Here is a 21344-nt window from a genome sequence, read left to right on the forward strand (position 1 = left end):
GCTCATCCTACACTGTATTTCCAGTAGGTTATACTGTTTTCACTCACACATGCACACCTCTACTCATTGTTTTAATGAAGGCATCAGTACCATAGACAGGGATTTACCAGAAGGGTGGCATTATGCACACTATAAACAGTCACTGCAACCTAACCAAGTATCATTTCCTCACTGTAAAGCTAAGAGAATTCAGACCTGTGAGATGGAGTAATTTGCCCAAGGAAGCCTAGCTAAGAATGAAACTGAAGTCCATCCTTTCTTACTTCTTCCTACTTTTCTCTTATTTTCTTTGTTAATGGTGGATTACGGACCAAGGCTTATGAAAACAGATAAGAAACATGGTACTGAATACAGTTTTGGTCTGACATTACCATAGGCATGGACTAGTAGCAAATACATCATGATCACCAGTGTGAAGAGGGTGAAAGTCAATCTCTGTTCTCCATGCAAATCAAACCAAATGGGTTTCAGAGGGTGTAGCACTGAGAAACAGGGCTTCGACTCCCTCAACAGTCTTCCAGTAGTGAGTGTGAAATTTTTCTCTTAAAAGCCTTAAAAATAAGTCAGGAATTCAAGTACTCTGGTTATATTTACATGGCAGGGTTGACCCATTAACAAGTGCCTGAGTATGGATGTGTCTCTTAACAGTCCCATCACTGAACTCATTCATTCTTTTAATGAAAATTCTAAGGGAAACTATTCAGTGTAGCCACTTATTCTTAGTGTTGAGGATTTGAGAGACTACAAAATAGACAATGTCTTTATGCTAAATGTAAGTTATATTCTAGAGATGAAGATAGACATGTAAATAAGGAAGCAAGTATTTTTAAAATAATAGTGATGGAGATATCTCCATTATCTCCATAAAAGATGGAGATAATGGGAGAGGATCAGACTCAAGGACAACATGTCCTTGGTAGGTTGTTTACATCTCAAGGCCTTTCTTTAATTTTTCTCAATGAGAGGAGAAACTTAATAGGTGTTTCTAAAATTCTCTAAACCTATGACTCTAAGTTCTTTTTTGGGATAGTATCTTAGAATCACTTTTATTTGAAGAAGCATGATGATAGTGATCAATATTTATTTGTTTATGATTGTCCATACTGCTGTTATATATGCATGATTTTATTTCACTGTCAAAGCAATAATAAGAAACATGTTATTATACACAAATTACAGATACGAAACTTAGGCTTAAAGAGATCAAGACAACAACCAATGTTACCCAATTCAAAGCCCAGAAATCTCAAAGCCTGGATCCAAGACTAATCATTTGATTCCAAAGCCCAAATCCTTCATTAAGGCCAATCCTTCCTTAAATGAAGATATCTAGGCAAGCTTTTCATTTCTTGGTGTTTTCAAATCACTTCCTTATGAAATATATATCTGCCTGGTCTATGAGGCAGGAAACAACAAAAGATTCCTAAAAAAGACACAATGCCAACTTTAGAGGCCAGTACTAACTGCAGTTAACTGCTAATGAAATATGCTTTGCCAAGATTAAGCATCCTTGAGAAGCAAGAATATCACTTAAACTGCTACTCTGGTCCCTGGCACTGGGAAACAGAAGAAGAGAAGCAGTTCGGTGTACCTGAGGATTACCTAGGTGACATGCAAACTGTATGTTCACTCAGATGCAAATCATCTCTTAACAGGACCACATAATATTAAATTTCTTTTTTTTTTTTTTTTTTTTTTTTTTTTTTTTTTTTTTTTTTTTTTTAATTTAAAGAAAAGGAAACGAAAAAAAAAATACATGGAGATTAAAGAAAAAAAGGGTGGAAAAATAATACTAAATTACAGACAAACAAAAGGTAAGAAATTGCCAGTTGATAAGTTACAAATTGTCTTCTTCGAAATGGCTGTTTAGGTTATAGAATTAAAGTATTTAGAATGACATTCAAAAAAGTGACCCTACAAACCATTCTGCTCTATGGCCGAACAAAAGCTCCGTAATATGATTATCAGTCCCACCTATTTGTTTTACAACTCTAAGAGGATAAGGTTAACCATATCAAAACAGAACAGAACATTTAAAAAAAAATAAAAAACAATTTAAAGAAACACAGATTTCAAAGCAAGTCCACCGGAGATCTACCTTATCCAACTGTCTCTAGCTTCTTACAAATAGTTGTCCCTAACTTCACCCACTTTCTATACTTATTGCATATTATAGAACTAATCAAATCATTACAGGATGATGGAGTCTCTTTGGGTCCTCAAGTTCCAAATTAGGGAAGACATTTCCAACTACCATCGCATCTCTCATTCTCTTTGTGATAGCCGTCCCCATCTCTGCATATGCTGAAGTTGAGCTGAAGAAACCAGTCCAGAGTCATTTTAATCAGCAAGCAATAGATTGCTAGAATTTATATTATAATGCTACAAAATAAGCCTCGGGTTTTTCAGGTCTCTTCCTCAGAGTATTTGTTCCTATCCTCTCTGTATTATAGGGAAAACCAAGTCATAACAAGACAGCGAAACAATTTCCTAGATAAACATGCAATGGATAAGACTTACAAAACTATAATATAAATGATCTTCCGTAGCTACTATGTTTTCTCTTGTTATTTTCAATAGATTTGTCGACAACACTGGCTTATTATAGTTAAATATACTATCACCTATTTTTATAAAAACTTATCTTTGACTGCATTGTAGTATTTGAGAGCTGTTACTGATTCATACCAGTATGGATATCCTTTACATCCTGTCATGCTCAGAGTAGTTTCCTCTACTTTTAGGGTTGATTCTAACACACATACGGATTTCAAATAGGATCAGTCAAGGCCAACCAATAGTCTTATGATTCAGATACAATTAAGATCAGTCATAGTAAGACAATGTAAGTAATACAGGATTTCAGCTTAAGTCAATAGGAAAGTAAGGATAGTTACCATGGTATAACCTGCTATTTTTGGTTCTAGAGGTCTGTGTCCTCAAATCTGATATGAGTGGACAGACCAGAACAAATTTAATTCAATCTAAATATGGCACTAGGACTACTGTGTCTTTTAAATCGTTATACACCATTAGCAATGACCTCTGCTTTTTTTTTTTTTTAAATATAGTTTCAGAGCTGTCTCTACCAAAGACTAGCTTACCGTCTCTGCCTCATGTCTGCTACTCCACTTTTCTGCTATAATTTGTCCACCTTATTCCCTCATTCCATGGTCTGCCCCGTACACTGAGGCCTCTCTGCCACTGTAGCTGTAATCCTGATATCCCTTCCTCTCTTTCTCTGTAATGTCCTTCAGCGCTCTCTGTAGGGTTGGATTGGTGGCCACGAACTCCCACAGTTCCTCCTTGTCTTGAAAGTATCTTATTTCTTCATTAATTTTTAGAGAGAGTTTTGATGGATATATGAACTTAGGTTGCATATTTTTTTCCTTCAGGACTTGGAATATTTCTCCCCACTCCCTTCTTGACTTAAGAGTTTGTGTTGATAAGTCTGCCGTTATTTTGATAGATTTCCCATTATAGGTAACCTGCATCTTTTCTCTGGCTGCTTTTAATATTCTGTTTTTTTGGTGGATTTCTGGGATCTCGATTATTATATGCCTAGGCGTAGATCTGTTTTGGTTGTAGGTAGCTGGCGTTCTGTATGCTTCTTTTATCTGGATATCATTTCTTTTTGCTATACATGGGAAATTTTGCTTTAATATCTCTGTGAATATTTTTTGTATTTCATTTTTGGATGTTCCTGCTTCCTCACTCACATTCTTTATTCTTAGGTTATGCATCTTTTTATCATCTTCCAGTTTTAGAATTGCTTCTTTCTGGTTCCTTGTTATTTTTAAGAGGCTTTTTCTTTCACGTTCATAAGCCCTAAATCTCTCTTCAAGTTTCAGAAGGTTGTCTTTAGTTTCTGTCAAGGCATTTTGCCAATATTCAATGGAGTTTTTAGTTTCCTGATTTTCTCTTTGGATCTGTTTCATGTATTCTAAGTTATGCTTAAATTCTTCAGATGCTTCTCTTTCTTTTCTGATTTCCTCAGTTCTTCCATCTGTGTTCTCTTGGGCAGGGCTTGTCATTTCTTTAATTAATCTCTTTATATCTTGCCTCACTTGGATCAGGAGTACATCTTTAAATTCCTCTATGAGATCATGTAAATACTTTTTAATTTCGGCTGATGCTGAGTCGAGCAATGGATGGTTACTGTGCTTGTTCTCTTCAGTGTTTAGTTCTCTTGGGTTTAATTTCTCCTGTTGAACAGCTGGAGATTTTTTTTTATTTTTATCTCTTGTCATGTTTCTGGTTTCTTTCAGACTGTCCTGGAGTTCTCTGGCCCTCTCCGAATTGCTTAGGACCTTTCAGAAGCGTGCTGGCTTGAGTTTTTGCTGTCCTCCCCAATTTGCTGTTATCTGGGGTAGGCTGGGATGCAGGGGCGGTACAGTCTAGTCTCTAGCCTCTGTGTCAGTTAGTTCATAAATTAGGCTGTACTTTCTGGTTGTCACTGAGTTGTGACCATTCTGCATCCGCCCATTGGGCCCCAAGCAGAGGCCTGATCTAGCCCCAACAGCTCCTGCCAGTTCTCCCTGAATCAGAAGCAGCTGGGTAACGGCACAGGATTCTGCCCAGGTCCCAGCCGTTCTCTTCCAAACCTCTCTGTGATAGGAGCTCTAGAAAAGCAGATCTGCCCAAAACCAAGATGGCTCCCACTAAGTTCTCCGTGCGGAGCTGAAGCCAGCAAGCAATCAGACTCTGCCAGGACTCAAGATGTCTTCCACCAGCCCTCCCTACAGGGGGTCCTGGTGATGTCACCAAGCTGCGGTTTCAGCCGCCAGGCTAATATGTCTGCACCAGATTCTGTGTTATTGATTTCCCCGTGGTGGCGGGCCAGCTGTTCTCTGGCCAAACCCAGCCGCCGTGGGGTTTTCTATACTCACCAGAGTCCGGTGCAAGTCCCAGCTCCGGGACCGCCACACACCAAGCCGTCCACTTTTCCCCACCTCGCGGCTCAGCGCTGACTGGTCAGATTTCTGTGCACCGTTTAGATTCGAAACGCCAGAGCTCTGTACATCTGCTCTGGTACAGCGGTGCAGAACTGGCTGCCGCCTGGAGTCTCGATCTGGGTCTCAGTTTCCGCAGTCCCCAAAAGCAACTCAGCTTTTCGTGTTGGGTCCACGAGCCTGTTCGTTGATTTAAGGGCGCGGGATTTGCAGCCTCCGGTCTCAGCACGACTTTAAATCCTCCAGCTGTACTGTCTTGGTTGATAAGAATCGCTATGGATTTGTCTGGTCCTCTCCATGCTGTCTTTTTTTTTTTTTTTTTTTTTTTTTTTTTTTTTTTTTTTTTTTTAGCTTTGAGTTTGAATTCTCTGGAGAGATTCTTCGCTCGATCCCCTAGCACGCCGCCATTTTCTCTCCTCCGAGGGTTTACTTTTCATAACCTCACTAATCATTTCCCCCTTCTTCATTTTCTCTTTCCATGCTTTTTATCAACCAATATTTTTTCTTTTTCTTTCCTTTTCCTTTTTTTTTTTTTTTTTTTTTTTGAGACAAGGTCTCGCTATGCAGTTCAGGCTAGCTTTGAGCTCACTTTGTGACATATAATATTAAATTTCAACAGGACTGTGTTACACAAACATATGCCCACACACAAACACTTGAGTGTAGCCTCAATCTGAAGTTGTCATTTCAGAAAAGATGACAATTATTGCCAGATGCTCAAACACTTAAGAATGAAACACACATTTGGTTCAGTGCAAAAGTTTAATACATACGCAAAAGATCTGTCCCAAAATGAAAAGACAAAAAAAGCTTTGAACTGTGACTAAGCCTTTGTGTGACTTTTCTTCTCTTTACCTTTGGCCCCACTCTGACCATCCACAGTATCATTTCTATAGATCAGAGATGAGTGAGAGTCTCAAGAAAATCGCAAAGCATTATATAGTATTTAACAAATAGTTTTCCATTAATTATTGAAATGAGCTGAGAATGAATATTTTGAAAGGAAAATTGCCCTCTCATCGGAAACCCATATACCCATATCCTTTGAATGTCAAAAAATCTATTTGTATATTAAAGGTATTCAGTGTTTTCAAAATTATGATCATAAGTCCTTTTCTGTGAATAACACCTCATATTATTTTTATGAGTTTAGAGTCCTCCAGAATATAATTTGAGGAAAAATGGACTGTGTGTGTGAAGATAATAATACTATGGATCCAGGTCACCTATATTCAGGTCACCTAAATTCTGTCACCCAGAATCTTAAAGATCCCTGAGCTTCATATTCAGTATGACCTATCACTGTCTCTACTGTTCAAAATGGGGAGAAATGTATATTTTCCTTTGATATAGTGTTCTAACCAAATAATGATGGCTAACCGTTCCCAAGAGGCTTCCATGTGCTGCACATTATTCTAAATGGATGTGCATGGATAATCTCAAGAAAATTCTAGCCATCAAGCCAGAAGGCAACATCATTTCACCTGCAGAAGACTCCTCTCCCTTCCTCCACTCATATCACTGACTAGAGTCTGTCCATGAAAATTCTTTGTGTAAACTATTGTTGTTTATGTTTATGCTTTCCCTTAATCATTGTGACTCATTAGCTCCTCAATTTCCTCATGGTAGGAGAGGCCTCTGGCAGCCAGCGTCCTTGGCAGCCCCCTAGATTTGTTGTCTTCAGGCTGGCACCCAAACAACTCAAAGAGCTGGCTCTGACTTCTGGGCTCTACTGCCACACATGTAGCTCCCTCCAACAGCCAGCACCTGGCTCAGCCAAACTGCCATCTGGGGCGTAAATCGCCAATCTGCCGTGCCGGACAACAGCTTGTGAGGCTTGCAGAACAGCCTCATGTGCAGGGATCTTAGTATATTCTAAGTTCAATGGTGTTCTACGATGTGTACCTGCTAGATCCAAATACAAAGATGGGCAGTGAGTCCCCAGCAACACACACTGGGCTTTCGCTCTCTCTTGTTGCCTACAACACAAAATGCTCAGGTACCAGCATTTGCTCAGGTACCAGCATTTGCACATGCTGCTGCCCAGTGTTCTGAACTTCCTGAGATGAAAGGGCCAGAGTAGACCCAGGTGGAGCATCATTTTCATTTGTAAGCAGCATAAAGATGACAGTCCCTTCAAACAGGGCACAGAGCCATTATCCTGGACTTTTCTTCCTACGTTCTTCCAGGAAGCCAAAACCACAGCCAGCATCCTGTGGGCAGATGCTGTAATACTTCAGTACAGGCAACAACGAGGCTTCTTATTCACCAAAAGAAGCCCCAGCTCCAAGGTGCTTCCCAAAATGGGTTACACTGAACTGTCCCTCTAAATCATTCCCACTCATGACCCAGAGTAACCATGGATGTAAAAGAGAGGAAGAAAATGACAGGTGAAAGTGGAAGAGTACTAGTGTTGCAGACAGTCGTAAGCATTCCAAACAAGAGGCTTTATATTAATTAACCACAGTCAAACCAAACTGCTAGTCAGTTTAAAGACATTGAACTATAAATAGGAACAGAAAGAAGAACATGAACATTTGCTAATTAATTTATTCTCCTACCAATTCTAAAAGTAGATGTAATTATCACTATTTTACAGAGGAACCCAAGATTAGAAAAGCCAGTCTCGCTAGGATTTTTATCTAGATCTTTTCATCTCTAGATCTCAGAAGTTCTGCCAAGCCCCATATCACATGGCCTCTGCAATTCAATTCATTCACTTTCTCAGTAAAAATGTGTTTGTCAAACTTTAAGTGACACTGGAAGATACCTTAGAACTCAAATTAAGTGCTTTAAGATCAGGAGGAATATTTCAACAAAATATTGCAAAAGAACAGACTAAAACAAAATGTATAAACAAAATAACAAGAGACAAACAATACCTGTTGGTCTACCCACAATAAAAGGTGACATAAGCACATTTAAAAATAGAGAAGTTATATCTGGTAATGGCATTTTGAAGTCTGGCAGTTTCTATTTTTCTTCTCATGTAACCTACCCTTTTTCTCTCTCTGAGTAGCTACCTACTCTTTCCTTACAGCCTTCCGTTCCTGACATCTATCTGCCTATCTGTCCACTTGCCCAGAAACCAAGGGATTATCCACCACAATACCTGAGACTGTTTCAAACACACCTCTGCAGATATGCACCTGTGAGCCTGCAAGATCATGGAGGTATTTGTAGGGGCAGGTAACATAACTCACCTAGAGTGATACCATGTTAAACTCCTAACGCTGCCCTCATAAAGTAAAACAGAATTGATGGCTTAAAACAACAGAAATGCATCTTCTTATATGCCAGGAGGCTAGTAATCCAAAATTCAGGACTCAATAAGGTTGCTTCTGAGGCCTGTGAGAGAAAAGCTCCCATGCCCCAAGGAGCTTCCACAAGGACAACCAGTTTCCATAGTGTACTGGGTATCACGTTTGCCTGACACAAGGACAGTCAGCAATCTGGACCATTTTCTTTGCCTTACAGATGCAGCACTCCAACTGGTTCTGGCACTGCAAGTCAACATAACTTTTTGAAGTACACAAGTTAATCTATAACTGCTACTTTCTGCCACATGCAAAGCCCAGGCCAATTCTCCCATCCTGATATGCTTCATGAACTTAATCAATGTTCTCTATCTTCACAGTGAACAGAATTTCTATACAAATGTCTTGTTATTATTTAAAACATATCCATGCCCATGCTAAATGTTAGTGATTCTGATGTGGCAGATCAAGCCTAGGAGCTAATACTTTAAAAAATAAAATTAAAAAGCAAAATACGAGTAATGCTCATTCAGAAATGAGAATCATTGAGGTCAATTTTAATAACAGTATTTTAAAACTGGAAACCAAAGCCAACAGAGGTGAAATAATATATCCAAAGATCACTTAGAAAATACATAAAACAGTGTGTTTAAATATTTTTATCTGCAACTTAGAATTGAACAAGGGGCTGGGGATTTAGCTCAGTGGCATAAGTGCCTGCCTTGCAAGCCTGTGGTCATGAATTCCATCCCTGGTACTGGTAAAAATACAAAATACAAAAAAAAAAAAAAATAGAATTGAACAACATTGTCATCAAGGAAGCAGGCATACACAGCTTATGCATTATATTCTCATTTCCTTTGAAGACTGCCTACCTGTCATCACCAGGTACTACTTTCAGGTCTCTGAGCAAACTACAGACAGCACACATCGGGGAAGGGGAAAAGAGTCCACCACCAAAGATGGACATTTCCCTTTCACTCCTTACTGCATTTCAGCAAAGCAAAGTCAGGGGGACTTGAAAGAAGGAAGAGACTAATGTGGATTGAAGCAGACAGAGGCAGCTGCATAGAAATGGGGCTTGAGTTCAGTTTCAAAAGATATTTAAGATCTATAAAACTCGAACTGAGGAAGAAGGACATGTTAGAAGAGGAGAAAACGGGAGCGAATTCAGAGACTAGAACAAGACCAGAGGAAGGGGAATGTACTCCTAATCAGTGTATAAGCACCAAAGAGGACACGTCAGGGAAGAATGGAAAGGATGTGTGGGGTGGTATGTGTTGCTTTGTATTCTGAACCATAAAGCACAATATAAGTGTTGATGTACATATGAAGTGATCACGTAATATGTTGTCTAAACAAGACAATTTAGAAGGTGACAATGACAGCCAATAATAAGGATGTAATATTAGGGTGACAACAGAGTTACATCATAAATAAGAAATGGTTACCACAGCTTACAGGACTTTAACTCAACACCTTGTGCCACTGAGCTATATCCCCATTAGGGCATCCATTTAAAACAAAAGCTGTACTGTGAAGCTAAGGCGTCTTGCTGCCATGTGGATTAATATCTGGGGGCTAATATTGGCAGGAACTGAAAGCAAGTCAGTGACTTCAGAGGACGTGGGACTGTCATAGGAGAGTTTGCACCAAAGCTTCGGTGCTGAACACATGACCCTCAAAACCTTTCCTTCAGTTCTCTGGCAGCAGCATTAGATGCCACAGAATATCTGTGAGCAGATATTTAATGGCATAAAGTTTATTCTCTAATCATTGGTTAGTTAGTTTGGAAATTAGTTAGTTTGGAAAGAAGAAACAATGAAATAATGAATAGTGAAACTAGAGCAGAAAGATCAGTTTTCCAGACTGATTACAGAGAGAAATCCCTGAAATAAAAGCCCACTGAAGATCACTCTTGTTTAGTGACATCTATTTTGTTGTATGTTTCTTCGTAATTAACATTCTTATTCTGTTAGAGTATATGGGCTGAGGACCAGGGGAGCTTCAGCACCAGGGAGCTTCAGTGTTGAGACTGACAGCCAGTTAACTTTGACAAATGCCCTGTTAAGTGAGCTCTGTGATGGAAGCCATGCTGTGATGATGGGGTACACAAAGATCTTCAGCCAAGTATCAGCACCCAGAGGAACTCAGCCCTATACAAACAACCCACATTACACAGCAGACTTTGCACTCAGCAGAGACCTTCCTACATGCACCTCTACACACATACAGCAATCTGAGTCATGGAGCCTAGATAGATAAAGCCTGGAGAGGTAAAGCCTGGCAACATGGTCAGTGAGGAAATGGACTCTGACTGAACTCTTGCCCAAAGCAGATACACATCCTCTCTTCAGTATCCTTGGAATATGGCCATCCAAGTTATCCATGAGCACATCCTTTGAGCCCATTCCTCCAGAGATTTTGTTCTCTTGTTGGACAGTTCTATGTTAAGGTATTTATACTACAGTATTTTTCAGACATAGGTCCGTGGGCCATCTGCACCAGAGTATTTTATGCACTTGTTAAAATCACAGACTTTCAAGTCTAACTGTGTATGTATCTAAGTCAGCATTTAGAGCAAGGAGGGAAACCATAATCTGCACTATTCATGGGTGTCTTGGGTGTTGCTTATGTTCAGAAGAGAGTAAGATCCACCATTTAGACCTGTGATTGGTTCCATCCACCTAAAAACAGACAGCAAGTCACTGCTCTCTTCTTTATAGCAGCTCCTCAAATACTGAACCTTGCTCTATTTTCACTTCTCAGGTGAAGCTATAACTCATGTGTTTAAATTTTTCTTCACAACAAAGCTCCATATCCAAGCCACTTGTGGTATGTTTCTTTGGGTCCTCTGACACTTGTAACTATCTCTCACAAAACAAGACATCCCAGAGGGAACACACACAGTATGAGGCAGGGAGAGAGAGCTAGCAGATTTCCAATGCCTTTAGCACATGCTGCCAATTTTATCAGGCACATAAATTGCTCTTGCCAGCTGATAAGGAGACTACGTCTTTTAGCCTAAGCTGACTGGCATCAGAAGTATGACCATTTTGGAAAGGTTTGGTATTTAAACCACACGTGATGGTGACTCCTCAGAGTTGTTTCCATTTGGCTGGCTCTGCTTCTATCTCCATCTTTAGATTGGCAACTGGTAAGCCTTCTGTAAACTGTCCATTTCCTTCCACTCCTAGTTACTTCTTTTAAATTATTATACCTGTCACTGGGTCAAGATAGCCCTTTCCAACCTTTATTCCATCAGATTCTCAAAAGAGCATTTTCCCATTTGACAGATAAACAGACCAAGCCTTAAGGAACTTATAATAATGAGGAAATACAAGGAGGTGTTTCACGCCTCACTGACTTACTCCCTTGATTAATCAACATCTTTTGAAGCAAAGCTCTTTGACTTTCAGATTTTTTGTTCATTTGTTTTTGTTTTTGTTTTTTATTCTGAGAATCAAACTTGGGACATTGTACTTCCCAAGCAGGTGCGGTGCCATTGAACTATATCACCCAGCCCAATCTTCCAGATATTTTACAAACTAAGTCAAAAAGATCAAGTAGATGGGGGGAAATTTTTTTTTATACCAGGAATTGAACTCAGAACCCTGCACTTGTCAGGCAGGCACTGTACCATTGAGCTATATCCCTGGCCCCAATGTAGGGAAATTATGAGGAAAGCCCAACATTTCCACATTTCCATATTCCAGTTCCCTAATACTTCTGCCTACAACACATTTCACTTTCTCTGTTGTTTCTCTTGGCCTTCAGGCATACTGACCAATTAACAATCAGTGGATAGCAGGGCCATTTAGTGGTACAAGGTACAAGGAGGATACATGTACCCATTTGTTGGAGACCACTACGAAGCGGCTCTGAGCAGGATTTAAATTTTACTAATTAGCTTTCTATGTTTATCTGTGAGTCTGTCCTAGGCCTAGGCCCCTTGCCTGTCGATGGGAACTGATTCATAGTAAGTGAACTTCTATGAATCACTGGTCCTGGCTGAGGCCTGTAGTGGCCTGTGAGGCCAGAGATACCTCAAAAGGCAAATAAGGCCACAGCTGCGGACACTCTGGCTCCAACCCCAGTTAACAAGGTAGAGACTGCAGCTGAAAAGATTACTCCTGCAGTTTCTCTTCTACCATGTCTTCATGATAAGACAGTGCTACTGAATTGACTTGATTCATGACTTGGAGACGTCCTTGAGTGACTCCCAAGGTCCTGTTCAATGCCTACACTTTCCTCAGTCTCTCCACCCTTTGTCCTTGATCCTAATATAAGTGGACTAATCCAGAGAATTCTTTGTCTTTACCCTCAAAGCTTCAAGTTTAATTAAAGGGTTTTAACCCTCCTGGAGCCCTACAAATCATACAATTTCTCACTTTTTATTTAACCTCCACCGTACACTCGTTTGTGAGATTGGGGATCCAGGACAGAACTGAATACCCATTCATGTATTTTTTAAGAGAAGTGACATGTGGCTAGCCCAAGAGTAACAGAAAAAGGCTAAGGGAGGCAGTTAAACGATAAAGCAGAACTCTGTAACAAATTAGTTAGCAGCATGATTAGTGTAAGATATATCTAAAGTAAGACTATCTTTCATTTTGTCCCATTTTACATTATCTGATATCTCTAGACCAGTATTCATCCAATTAACTAACACCCTAATGTTAATTTATTATTTATAAATTTTAATCCAAACAATTGACCTCGTGGATTTAACTTAATCAAATTCCATGCAATTATACTCCAATCAAAATACATATGCATAAAGCCAAAATGTTGATATCTAAATGAACTGAATTTACAAGATCAGAAGAAATGCAAATGATTAATTACAGACCTGAGTTAGAAGCAAAACTAAAACTAATTTAATTGGACTCTCTTTAATCTAGAAGGTACCCAAGGCCCAAAGTTCACAAATTCTTAGTGTCACTGGGTGACAACATTGAGATTCAAATTCAGTTTACCTAACTCCAAATCCAAAGCCTTTCATCTAGGCCCTTGAGTTTTCACTACTTTCAACTTCACTCAAACCCTGGTTTCCAAAGCACCTCCACATTTTCCCAAAGAAAAACTGTATTTATACCCTAAACCTATATTTGTAAAGCTATATAAAATGTCTTAGATCTGGGTCTTTGCCTTTTCAGGCAGTCAGGTACAAGGCCTTGGGGACAAATATTCTTCTCTAAGGCTTGACAAAACTCTATTTATTCCTTATTAATTATTAACAGAAATACAGTTACTTGTAATGCCAGTGTCCAAAACTTTGGTCCAAATTTTTCTTACACAAAATAAACACACCAAGGAATTTTTTAAAGTACTATGTAAACCATGATACCCATTTCCCCACATATGTAAGGACGAAAACAATTTTTCTTTATTCTTTACTATTTTTTTCAGACAAATCCCTTTAAACTGAACAAAAATGTGAAGCTCAATTACCCAACATTATAGGTTTAGTTCCTCTGTCATTTACTGCAGAGCCACCAGGCTTGCTTTACAGAACCTAAAAGAATTTTAAACTTTCAACAGATTGTGGAAGTGAATTTTAATAAGAATACTCTAATTGATATGACTTCTGACTGATTATGCCTATACGCTCCAGAGCACAGTTGGGACTATCTGCTAATCCATATGGACCCCAACAGAGCTCTATCCACCTTTACTTACCAGTCACAACACCACAGGACCACTGCCCCTTCCTCCACAAGGCCTTGTAGCCCCACTACTCCCCCACCAGCGATGCTCTCTCATTCACATTCATCCTCTCCACAACCCCCGAATCAACAACATGGAAGCCATGTTTACTTCATAAATCCTCTGTAAACCTTGAAAGCATCCAGGAAGTTTTCCAGGCCATAGGACAGGCTCTTTCATACCCTTTCTTGGGAAATTCAAGTATGTGACCCTCTGCCCTCAGAGGAAGGCTGCCCCGCCCCCCAGAAAGACAGAGAGGAAGCCTGAGGCCACACTCACTGCAAATCGGACTTGGCAGTTCTCCTCGCCCAGGTAGCAGAGGTCGCCTGAGACGTTGGTCTCCAGCCACAGGTGCTCCCCATTCACCGCGTTTTCCTGCAAGGCAAAGACCCACCCACTTCAGTGCTCTCTTCAGGGATAAGGGGGTACAAGATAGATAGTGACCCCCAAGGAGTTCAGATATTTCTTCCTGAACCCTCAAAGTACCGCTGAACTTGTACCTACTGAATTCTACAAATGGAAAGAATGTTTAGAAAACTTTGAGATGTGACTAAAACAGACATGAGGTCTATGCTGCTTTATCCATAGATGTAGTCATTAGTAAAACATATATTTGACAAATGAAGGAAATAAACATCATAAATAGTTCCAAGGAAAACCTTATTTATCCAGTTCCAACTCTGCAAATTCCATGAAAACTGAGAAAAATTCTATTAAAATTTGCCTTAACTTAGCAAATTAGCTGTAAAAAAAAAAAAAAGAAAAGAAAAAAAAAGAGAATGGTAGAATTAAAGTATTTTAAGTAAGACATTTTTTTATATCAACAATAAGCAAACCATACTTCTAAGGACAGAAGCTTCTTAAAGCTTAGTTTAAACCCCTAGCACTCAAAGCATAATAAATGTCTAATAATTTAAATAATTATTAAGTTTAAAAGGACACACAATTATTCTAAATTTTCTAACAATAATTTACTGCTTCTAAAAATATGCATTGCTGATGGTGAAAGGGCTGCCGTGATGTATTATTCTATGAGCAATAATTCTACTGTCCAATGATGTGCAGTGTGTGACTGTAAAGAGGCAGGAACATGTGCCCTTTAAAATATGATGAAGCGAATTCCATCTTCATTTTTAAAATATACTACCATGGAAAGGATGAATTTACATCACTGACTAGCTTATTTATTTGCTTAAAAAAGTATCTGAGATATGAGGTGAAATATTGTTTTAGACTGACCATAAAGTCTAAGACTTTATAGGAATATTTATCTTGTTTTTATCCTATGCATCAGAAATACATGGATTTGTAGCTACATTTTAATGAAGCATGTTGCAGACTGAATTATGGCTCCCTCAGTATTCATATGTTGAAACCTAACTCCTGGGGACTCCTGCACCTCACCATTGGTGTGCAGAGGAGGGGCTGGGTGGATCTGGGGCGCCTGCATCCGCCTCCCGGTGTGTCTGGAGGACTGTGGATATCTCAGCAAGCAGGGGAGCATCGCAGGTTCCAGAGGCTGCACGGCCTGTGGTAACTGCTCAGCGCATTCTGCCCAAAGGTCAGACTGTTTGGGACCCTCCAGGCTTCTGGGTGAGGCATCTACATCCGCTTCCCCATCCCAGGTGCGCTTGCAGAACTGCGGAGCTTCCAAGAAGCAGTTGGGCGCACAGTGTCCCTGAAGCCCAGCTTATCTGGCACTACGGAGTTCTAAACAGGCAGAAGAGGGCCATTGGTTCTACAGGCCCAGTGGCTTGGGGTAACGGGTGCCAGAGTCTCAGGAGCTGCGAACATAGAAGGGGATTTCCAAAAGACCTTGAGGAAGCTTTCAAATAACACTTGAAACACAGAAATATAGGAAAATGACAAAACAAAAGACCAAATTACAACCTCAAACCTCCAGCCCATCTCAAGAAACCCTAGGAGCAATGTATATAGAAGAAAATATACGCCATTCACCTCAAATATCAGACACAATAGCTACTGAAATTAACGAGCAACTCCAGGAAGCTTTAAAGAAATTCAAACTCGAAATAATCTCCCAGGTAAAAGAAGAAATGATAAAATAAATGAAAGAGATTCTGAATATATCTAAAGAAAACATGGTTAAAAAAATTGGAGGAACTAAACAAAAAGATAGAATCCCTAGATGAGCAATATAAGAAACAAACAGAATACATAATGCAGATGCACAGAGATATACAGAAAATAAAAAATTCCACTGAAAGTTGTAAAAACTGCCTCAATGAAAGTAAAGATAAAATATCAGACCTTGAAGACAGGATTGCAGCTAGTGAACAGGAAAGGAAAGATCTTTTAAAAATAACAAGGAATCAGGAAACAACAACTCAACAACTGCAAGATGATGCAAAGAAAAATAACATAAGAATGATAGGAATTAATGAAAAAGGAGACAACATAAAGGATGTCAAGAGGATATTTAGAGAAGTAATAGCTGAAAATTTCCCAAGCATGAGATCAGAAACCGACATCAGGATCAGTGAAGCATATAGGACTCGAAATAGTCATAACCAAAATAAAACTACACCCAGACATATACTAATCACCATCCCAGAAATCCAACACAAGAATAGATTATTAAAAGCTGTCAGAGAGAAAAGACAGAGCATTTATAAAGGAAAACCTATCAGAATCACAGCAGACTTCTCATCACAAACAATAAAGTCAAGAAGAGCATGGAGTGAAGTATTCCAGATCCTAAAGCAAAATGATTTCCAACCTAGACTGATGTATCCTGAAAAACTATCATTCAAACTTGATGGTAAAATACAATACTTGGATGACAAAGAACAGCTAAAGAACTTCATGAACACCAAACCAACACTGCAAAAAATATTGAAAGACAGTTTAGATACACAAAGGAAAAAACCACTAAGCAAAGCAGATAATTAAACAGAACAGAAAGATAAAGATGCAACAGCAGAGAGATAACATGTCAACCATAAACCAGCATTTAACAGTAATAACCATTAATGTAAATGGTCTCAATGCACCAATCAAAAGAAACAGACTAGCAGAATGGACCAAGAAACAAAATCCAACCATATGCTGTTTACAGGAAACCCATCTAACCCAGAAGGATACTCACAGACTGAAAGTCAAAGGATGGAAAACATGCAGCAGGAATCCAAAAAAAAGCAGGAGTAGCCATTCTGTGTGCAGACAACGTGAACTTTAAACCAACAATGACCATAAAGGACAAAGAAGGTCACTACATACTCCTTAGGGGAAAACTCCAAGAGGAAGAGATAACTATCTTAAATATATATGCACCAAACTCCAGAGCACGCAGTTATATAAAACAACTATTAACAGAAATGAAAACTCAAATTATCACTAACACAATTGTAACAGGAGACCTTAATACGCCATTGACACCAAGGGACAGATCAACCAGTCAGAAAATGAGCAAAGAAATAACAGAACTGAATCACACCTGCGAACAAATGGATTTGATAGACATATACAGAATGTTCCACCCAAAAACATCAGAATACACATTCTTCTCAGTAGTACATGGATCATTCTCTAAAATAGACCATGTATTAGCTCACAAGACATATTTAAACAAATGCAAAAGAGTTGAAATCATCCCTTGCATGTTATCGGATCACAGCGCTCTGAAATTGGAAATTAATGATAAAAGATACTGCAAAAACCCGCAATCACATGGAAACTGAATAACACAATCTTGAGTCATCAGTGGGTCACAGAAGAAATTAAACAATACCTAAAAGAAAATGAAAAAGCAGATACAACTTACTGGAATTTGTGGGATGCAATAAAAGCCGTACTCAGAGGAAAATTTATTGCACTGAGTTCCCACATCAGGAAATCAGAATGAATACAAATAAATAACTTGATGCTACACCTCAAAAAGCTAGAAAAAGAACAGCAAGTCAAGCCCAAAGCCAAAAGAAGGGAGGAAATTATAAAAATCAGAGCAGAAATAAATGCAATAGAGACTAAGAAAAACAATCCAAAGCATCAACGAATCAAAGAGTTGGTTCTTTGAAAGAATAAATAAAATCGATAAGCCCCTAGCCAACTTTATTTAAAAAAGGGAAGAAAAACCTCAAATTCATGCAATAAGAAATGAAAAAGGTGAAATCAGTACAGACCCAATAGAAATACAGAAGATCATCAACACCTATTTCAAAAACCTCTACTCTCAAAGGTTTGATAACACAGAAGAAATAGACAGATTCTTAGAAACATATGAAGTACCAAAGCTAGAAAAAGAGGATGTAAAACTGTTGAATAACCCAATCTCTGTTAATGAAACTGAAAATGTAATTAAGTCCTTACCTACAAAGACAAGCGTAGGCCCAGATGGATTAACTGCAGAATTCTACAAGAAATACAAAGACCTAATGCCAACACTCCTCAAACTATTCAATGAAATTGAAAGGGAAACAATCCTTCCCAAGTCATTCCTGGAAGTAAATATTACTCTAGTACCAAAACCTGAGAAAGACCCAACTAAAAAAGAGAACTATAGACCGATCTCCCTAATGAACACAGATGCAAAAATCCTCAATAAAATATTGGCAAATAGGATCCAGCAAATCATCAAGAAGATTATACATCATGACCAAGTGGGATTCATCCCAGGAATGCAAGGATGGTTCAACATACGTAAATCAATAAATGTAATCCACCATATCAATATAGCAAAAAATAAGAATCACATGATCATTTCTATAGATGCAGAAAAAGCCTGCGATAAGGTCCAACATTCATTCATAATAAGAACTTTACAGAAAATTGGAATAGATGGTCTTTACCTCAATATAATAAAGGCCATTTATGACAAACCAATAGCCAGCATCATACTAAATGGCCAAAAATTGAAAGCCTTTACTTTAAAATCAGGCACAAAACAAAGATGTCCTTTATCACCACTCCTATTTAATATAGTACTGGAAGTACTAGCCAGAGCAATTAGGCAAGAGAGAGAAATAAAAGGAGTAATGATAGGAAAAAAAGAAGTTAAATTATCATTGCTTGCAGATGACATGATACTCTACATAGATGACCCCCTAAACTCCATTGAAAGACTCTTAGATACAATAAATAAATTCAGAAATGTAGCTGGATACAAAATCAATACTCAGAAATCAATAGCATTCCTATACACGAACAACAAAATCACAGAGAGGAAAATAAGAGAAACCACACTCTTCACATTAGCAACCCAAAAAATGAAATATTTAGAAATTACTCTTACGAAAGAAGTGAAAGGTCTATACAAGGAAAATTATAATACACTGAAAAAAGAAATTGAAGATGATCTCAGAAAATGGAAAAACATCCATGCTCAAGTATAGGAAGAACAAACATTGTGAAAATGGTAATTCTCCCAAAACTGTTATACAGATTTAATGCAATCCCAATAATAATACCATCAACATACCTTATAGATGTAGAGAAATCACTCCTAAAATTCATCTGGAGTGAGAAGAGACCTAGAATAGCAAAGGCAATTCTAAGCAGCAAAGGCAAGGCAGGAGCCATCACAATCCCTGACTTGAAGTTATACTACAAAGCAACAGTAGTAAAATCAACATGGTATTGGAATCAAAACAGAGCCGAAGATCAATGGAATAGATTAAAAGATACAACCACAACTACAAACACACTCAACCACCTTATCTTTGATAAAGGAGCCAAGCAGGTTCGCTGGAAGAATGACAGTCTCTTTAATAAATGGTGCTGGAAAAACTGGCTCTCCATTTGCCGAAAACTAAAGCTAGACCCATGTCTATCACCATGTACTAAATTAAAGCCTAAATGGGTCAAAGATCTGAGTATTAAAACAGAAACACTAAATCTATTGGAAGACAAATTGGGTAGAACCCTTGAAGACATAGGAGTAGGTAGAGAATTCATGAACAGGACTCAAACCGCACGGGAAATACTTCCCAGAATCAATAACTGGGACCACTTCTTATTAAAAAGTTTCTGCACGTCAAAAGAAATCTCCAGCATAGTGAAAAGAAAACCCACAAACTGGGAAAAAATTTTAGTGAACTCTCTCTCAGACAAGGGACTCTTGTCTAAAACATATAAAGAATTAAAAAAACTCAGACCCCCAAAATTCAAAGATCCAATCCAAAAATGGGCATCTGAGATGAATACGCACTTCTCGGATGAAGAAATACAAATGGCAAATAAATACATGAAAAAATGTTCATCATCATTGGTCATTAGAGAAATGCAAATTAAAACCACACTGAGATACCATCTCACTCCTGAAAGAATGGCCAAGATCAACAAAACCAACAACAACAAATGCTGGAGAGGCTGTGGGGAAAAAGGAACTCTCCTACACTGTTGGTGGGAGTGTAGACTGGTACAACCTTTGTGGAGGTCAGTCTGGAGATTTCTCAAAAAGCTGGGATTGGAAGTCCCATTTATTCCAGCTATTCCACTTCTAGGCATATTCCCAGAAGAATTGAAAGCATCATACCACAGTGATATATGTGCACCTATGTTTATAGCAGCACAATTTGTAATCGCCAGATCTTGGAAACAACCCAAGTGTCCATCAACTGAGGAATGGATAAAAAAGTTGTGGTATTTCTATACAATGGAGTATTACTCAGCTATAAAGAAGGATCACATTGAGATATTTATCAACAAATGGGCGCAGCTTGAGACCATACTCATAAGTGAAATAAATCAATCTCGCATGTGTGAATACCGAATAGTTTCCCTAATGTAAGTAATGATTCAAATTTATAAAAATGTGGTAATCATGATTCCCCATTATGTGGCCTTGAAGCCTTATAAAGTTTTCACTTATTAATTGGAAAGGCTTTATTCTGGGCTTCTTGATAAGGAAATATTTGAAGCTATAGTATATGAAGTTTTATTCAAATATTTCAAGGAGAAAGACAGACACTATGGTAACTACTATTAAGTCGGGTTATTTGATGGTGAAGCACTAGGTTGCTGAAACAGTCATGCTTTGACCTGTATTGTTATACTGTTATGTCTTCTTTTATCTCAATCTCTCCCTTATTCATTAAAAAAATTATTTAGTTATTTTTTATGGTTTTTTAAGGGGACAAATTTTAAAAATTAGCAGGATATATAATAGTAACTTTTTTTGATTTCCGATTAACTTGTTTTGAAGTCCTGTAATACTCCCACTATCTTGTTTTGACTGATTAGACTCTGTTCCATTCTGTATGATAGTATCAAGTTTGAGGGTATAGGCAACTACTTTGAAGGCAATAAGATTCACTAAGATGCCCATTCTGGTTTGACTATTGTATTCTTTGGAATTCGTGTAATGTTTACAATGCTTAAGTTTTATTGGTCTTGTTCTCTACTGTTTTGTTCAACTTTATAATACCTAATGAGATAGACAATTCTTTTTAAGGAAACAAGAGACATT

At 38.4% G+C, this 21344-nt stretch overlaps 1 protein-coding gene across 1 annotated transcript in view; it reads right to left on the minus strand.

The window, feature by feature from the left end:
• Positions 1–21344, minus strand: part of Dgki (diacylglycerol kinase iota) — a 466489-nt gene that overhangs the window by 280746 nt on the left and 164399 nt on the right. The window contains 1 exon segment of the mRNA XM_063250554.1: positions 14198–14293. Within this exon segment, the coding sequence (XP_063106624.1) occupies positions 14198–14293 (96 nt within the window).

Source organism: Cavia porcellus, unplaced genomic scaffold (genome assembly GCF_034190915.1).
Source record: "Cavia porcellus strain 051 isolate PalLab524CR breed Dunkin Hartley unplaced genomic scaffold, mCavPor4.1 scaffold_6, whole genome shotgun sequence".
NCBI lineage: Eukaryota > Metazoa > Chordata > Mammalia > Rodentia > Caviidae > Cavia > Cavia porcellus.